This window comes from Nannobrachium achirus (genome assembly GCF_963921795.1).
Source record: "Nannobrachium achirus genome assembly, chromosome: 12".
Taxonomy (NCBI): Eukaryota; Metazoa; Chordata; class Actinopteri; order Myctophiformes; family Myctophidae; genus Nannobrachium; species Nannobrachium achirus.
The window spans coordinates 16,986,222-16,992,221 of NC_137832.1; the positions used below are offsets into that span (position 1 = coordinate 16,986,222).

At 42.3% G+C, this 6,000-nt stretch overlaps 1 protein-coding gene across 1 annotated transcript in view; it reads left to right on the forward strand.

Moving 5' to 3' along the window:
- The window catches only part of LOC308295431 (transient receptor potential cation channel subfamily M member 5-like), a gene marked incomplete at both ends in the record, with an annotated part of 79,121 nt that overhangs the window by 38,746 nt on the left and 34,375 nt on the right, over nucleotides 1–6,000 (forward strand). Inside the window, one exon of the mRNA XM_080738485.1 lies at nucleotides 3,706–3,885. Within this exon, the coding sequence (XP_080594611.1) occupies nucleotides 3,706–3,885 (180 nt within the window). The remainder of the gene's footprint in view (nucleotides 1–3,705; nucleotides 3,886–6,000) is intronic.

The following is a 6,000-nucleotide window of genomic DNA, read 5'->3' on the forward strand; positions in this document are numbered from 1 at the left end:
TTCCTGCAAAATAACTAATTATAATTAGCATAACTTGCCGGGAGTTTTGTTTTTTGGGTGTTTTCACATGCCCTCATCGGCAGCAAAAATGCTGGTATCGCTCGTTTTCACTAAACTATTGTATTGACTACCCTCAGGGTGGAGCAGGTAATACATGGAATTTATTTAAGTTGCAGCCCCTCCCCGCTCCCCCTACCCTACCCTTCCTCAAAACCCACCTTTTCCCATTTTAATTTAAATGATTTTGTGTGTGTGTGTGTGTGTGTGTGTGTGTGTGTGTGTGTGTGTGTGTGTGTGTGTGTGTGTGTGTGTGTGTGTGTGTGTGTGTGTGTGGGCAGGGCAGGTCCAACCAGACCAACCCCCTGGCTGGCCCTGGGGCCCGTGCCTCACCTTGAGAACCAGTATAAAACCAGTGTTCACTGCAGTGCAGAGTCAGACTGACAACAGAAGAGGCACAGAAAGGTAATCATTTTTCAATGCATGTGTTATGTGTGTGAGCGTGTGTGTGTGTGTGTGGGTGGGTGGGTGTGCGTGTCCACTAAAGCAGGGGTTTTCAAAGTGGGTGACGGATAGACCCTGGGTCTATTCTGTATAATTCTAAACTAGAAGTACAAAGTTATTTTCAGTTCTAACCAAAATGGCTATTAGGGATGGGTTCAATAACCATTAATGCATACCACGGTGTCGAGTTCATAACTGCTATTATACTGCCATTATTTTTTATAGCTAAAGATAATTATAAAATAACAAAAAGAAACATTCTAACTTAAATGGATGACAGAGTTCACAGCTTGCTTGGTGTGAACTTCTTTTAAGGCCAGTCCACACTAATGCAACTAGTCGCAACTCCTTGCAACAAAACTGTTGCATGCAACTACTTGCAACCATTATCCTCACTGGCTGTTGTAAGGAGTTGCATTGGCGCGGTCTAGGGCTGTGATTTTTTTAATCATTCAAAACAACTTATTTGGAGATATACGGTACCATGCAGATACAAATATGAGAGTGAAAATTATGAATATATGTAGGGATGCCTCAGAGGAAAACAATATGTATAGGGGTGCCCTGAGCCAAAAAAGTTTGGGAACCCCTGCACTAAAGTAAAATAGTGGTTGTTTGTTGTTTGAGGGGAAATAGAGAAGATTCTTTTCTGATTCTGGATTTCAAATGCAGGATTATGAAAGTTAATTAAATCAACCGTAGTCTGAAATGCATTAGTGCAGGATAGTTGTATAATAAGAATACTTTTGTATACGTTTGTTTTTTGTCTATCTAAAAATGTGTATCACCAAGTCATGTTGTGAGCTTTAGTCTGACTCTAGGACCTGGTTAAGATATGTATGCCTTAATTTAGGAGAGAATATCTAAACTGTTCTTGGCTAATATGAACAACTTAAGATCTGTGAGAAATTGTCTCAGGCGAAATACCCGAAAATGACAGTGTCTCAGGTAGAGTGGCAGCTTAAGGGCCACTTATAGTTACGTATGCTTGATTTTGTGTACGTTTTGGGTGAGAAAGTACGTACGGTAAATCTGTTGACATGCATAGTTCCTCTCTACGTTATTTAGGTGCCAACCCGCTCTCCGCTCCAATACTGCTCTCGTTGGGGCCACGTGCCACATGGTGGTTCTGCCACACACATGTAAAAACTAAAAACCGAAGCATTTAGCCAAAATATGTAGAACCACAGATTTGTTTGACCCACTGTGATGTTTGGTAGGTCTATATTACGTGGTAACAGTCTCGACTGGTTCTGCTGTCTGTCGGCAACTTTATCGCGGTAAATGCAACTCCGCGAGGGTACAAATTTAACCACATGGATGCCGACCCGGAGTAATTATAACAAAACACACGTAGGTCTACACACCCGCTCATATATTGAACATAATTCCCAAGTAATAAATGAGCCGCTGAGCTAAATCATCTCTTCTTGTGACTTGTGTGCCTCACTGTCCAACACAACGTCTGTGCTGATGACTGTGATGTGGTGTGTGTGTGTGTGTGTGTGTGTGTGTGTGTGTGTGTGTGTGTGTGTGTGTGTGTGTGTGTGTGTGTGTGTGTGTGTGTGTGTGTGTGTGTGTGTGTGTGTGTGTGTGTGTGTGTGTGTGTGTGTGTGTGTGTGTGTGTGTGTGTGTGTGTGTGTGTGTGTGTGTGTGTGTGTGTGTGAGAGGAGTCGAGGAGAATATATTTATATTGGGACACACAGTTTGAGAACCGCTGTCATAGAGCATAGTTAAATTAATTTTCATCACTACTGCGCCTATGTTTGACTTCGGTGGCCGTGGGTACTTCTTGCTACGGATACATCTTGTACGTTGAGTCCGTCCAGTTGGGTGCTGTACGTAAGGGTCCGTATACGGATCTAAATCGTCCGGAGTATTACGTAGTGGGAGTCAGACCGGATCAAACGGAGGAAATGTCTCTCACCCTCCTGCGGTCCTTATGTACTACTATGCATGGTACTTTAGGAAAAGGAAGGTTCCTAGTTCAAAACCCAGGCTCCCCCAGAGTTGGTGCTCAAGTGTCCTTGAGCAAGACACTGAACCTCTAATTGCACCCGGTGAGCAGGGTGCCTTGCATGGTTTCCTCCTCCATCAGTGTGTGAGTAAATGTTTTAATGTTAAGTAGATTGTAAAGCGCTATATAGATGCAGTCCATTTACCATTATGATCTCGATGGGAAAAGAAGAAGGTATGGTAACCATGAACTGGGACTGAAACCTGAATGTTGTTCTGGTCTAGACGGTCTCATGAAGGTCATTCACATCTGCTACACATGTAGAAGAAATGTACTAATATCTGTGGACCGTGTCAACTTAAGGAATGTGACAATTCATATACGTTTCTTCCAGAGGAGTCAGAATATGGCAATGAGCATTGCATGTATAAGACAAAAAGTGCCTATCTGGCTTACAGGATAACTTTACTACGTTGTGGTTATTTAATTGATTCTATGAGTAATACATGAAACTACATGTTACCAGTGTTTTCTATTTATTTTTTTACATTAAATGTGAGAGTTAGTGTTCATTTAATGTTTTTTTTTGTGTAATTTAGTATAATGGGACATCACCTTTGGAGGGACATCAACTTAATCTAGGGATGTACCGGTATAGGAATCCCAGGTGGTACCGATATGTCAAATGTGGAGTCTTGGCCCAAGGACTAATACATGCAATAATGTATCATAATGATGTCATGATACATTTAGGTATAGTGGCCATATTTTAACAAGTTAATTACAATAATAAGTTGTAAGAAATTAGAAATGTTACACACTTATATGTCCCCTTAAAGATTAGTATTCTGAACATATTGAGCAACAAAATTTGTAGCTCCAATAGTTTAGAAGATAGAGCCATTTTGGAAGTTGTGGTCATTTTTAAAAGGGCGTGGTCATTTTGGGGTATTTTGGCCCGGATGGAGAGAGTTTCTCACAGTTCTCAAGTTTCTGACTGGCTGATATCTGTTGTCAGCTCTGCCTCTGTGTTGTTGCTCTTTATTACTCTAAACCGGTGTAAAAAACAAAAAAACAAGCCAAAGCCCGGTCCGCAGGCAAATACATATAATCATTTTGGGGGTCGTTGCACGAAAGGATTTGAGAACCACAGATATAGAAACTATATGGAGACACTATCTTGACATAACTAATATACTGTAGACACGTTTAGGTCTTAAAAACAATGATGATGTGTGTCGTTCTAGGAGGAGGAGAGAAGGAGAGAGGGAGTTGGACGTTCCAGAGACACAGAAGAAGAGGAGATGAGTTACCAGGAAGTGGTAATAGAGATGGAGAGCAAGGAGAAAGAGAAGGAGAAACCCAGAGCCCTTGGCGAAAATGAAAGAAAACCCATGGCCCTTGGGTGGTACAACGACGTCTCCGAGGTACAACATTGCAACTGTGTGTGTGTGTGTGTGCGTGCGTGTGTGCGTGCGTGTGTCAGGCACGTGCACACATAGACATCAAAGGGGGCTTGAACCCCTGCCCTTTTATCCGTCTGTAAAAAGTGCCCTCTCCAGACCATGAATGCAGTTTTTACTGTGGTGTAAAAAATGCAAATGCCCTCTTTCCATGCCATACCTGAAGGCAAAATTCAAGAGAATTGCCTTGTTCAAACTCTCCTGAACTTGAATGCAGCATATTACAGTATGTTGAAAGAATTGCCCTCTTTGGGTAGATTCATGCCGTTGCTATTATACTGCCATTATTTTTTATAGCTAAAGATAATTATAAAATAACAAAAAGAAACATTCTAACTTAAATGGATGACAGAGTTCACAGCTTGCTTGGTGTGAACTTCTTTTAAGGCCAGTCCACACTAATGCAACTAGTCGCAACTCCTTGCAACAAAACTGTTGCATGCAACTACTTGCAACCATTATCCTCACTGGCTGTTGTAAGGAGTTGCATTGGCGCGGTCTAGGGCTGTGATTTTTTTAATCATTCAAAACAACTTATTTGGAGATATACGGTACCATGCAGATACAAATATGAGAGTGAAAATTATGAATATATGTAGGGATGCCTCAGAGGAAAACAATATGTATAGGGGTGCCCTGAGCCAAAAAAGTTTGGGAACCCCTGCACTAAAGTAAAATAGTGGTTGTTTGTTGTTTGAGGGGAAATAGAGAAGATTCTTTTCTGATTCTGGATTTCAAATGCAGGATTATGAAAGTTAATTAAATCAACCGTAGTCTGAAATGCATTAGTGCAGGATAGTTGTATAATAAGAATACTTTTGTATACGTTTGTTTTTTATCTATCTAAAAATGTGTATCACCAAGTCATGTTGTGAGCTTTAGTCTGACTCTAGGACCTGGTTAAGATATGTATGCCTTAATTTAGGAGAGAATATCTAAACTGTTCTTGGCTAATATGACCCCAAGGAACAACTTAAGATCTGTGAGAAATTGTCTCAGGCGAAATACCCGAAAATGACAGTGTCTCAGGTAGAGTGGCAGCTTAAGGGCCACTTATAGTTACGTATGCTTGATTTTGTGTACGTTTTGGGTGAGAAAGTACGTACGGTAAATCTGTTGACATGCATAGTTCCTCTCTACGTTATTTATGTGCCAACCCGCTCTCCGCTCCAATACTGCTCTCGTTGGGGCCACGTGCCACATGGTGGTTCTGCCACACACATGTAAAAACTAAAAACCGAAGCATTTAGCCAAAATATGTAGAACCATAGATTTGTTTGACCCACTGTGATGTTTGGTAGGTCTATATTACGTGGTAACAGTCTCGACTGGTTCTGCTGTCTGTCGGCCACTTTATCGCGGTAAATGCAACTCCGCGAGGGTACAAATTTAACCACATGGATGCCGACCCGGAGTAATTATAACAAAACACACGTAGGTCTACACACCCGCTCATATATTGAACATAATTCCCAAGTAATAAATGAGCCGCTGAGCTAAATCATCTCTTCTTGTGACTTGTGTGCCTCACTGTCCAACACAACGTCTGTGCTGATGACTGTGATGTGGGGTGTGTGTGTGTGTGTGTGTGTGTGTGTGTGTGTGTGTGTGTGTGTGTGTGTGTGTGTGTGTGCGTGCGTGCGTGCGTGCGTGCGTGCGTGCGTGCGTGCGTGCGTGCGTGCGTGCGTGCGTGCGTGCGTGCGTGCGTGCGTGTGTGTGGAGTCGAGGAGTCGAGGAGAATATATTTATATTGGGACACACAGTTTGTGAACCGCTGTCATAGAGCATAGTTAAATTAATTTTCATCACTACTGCGCCTATGTTTGACATCGGTGGCCGTGGGTACTTCTTGCTACGGATACATCTTGTACGTTGAGTCCGTCCAGTTGGATGCTGTACGTAAGGGTCCGTATACGGATCTAAATCGTCCGGAGTATTACGTAGTGGGAGTCAGACCGGATCAAACGGAGGAAATGTCTCTCACCCTCCTGCGGTCCTTATGTACTACTATGCATGGTACTTTAGGAAAAGGAAGGTTCCTAGTTCAAAACCCAGGCTCCCCCAGAGTTGGTGCTCAAG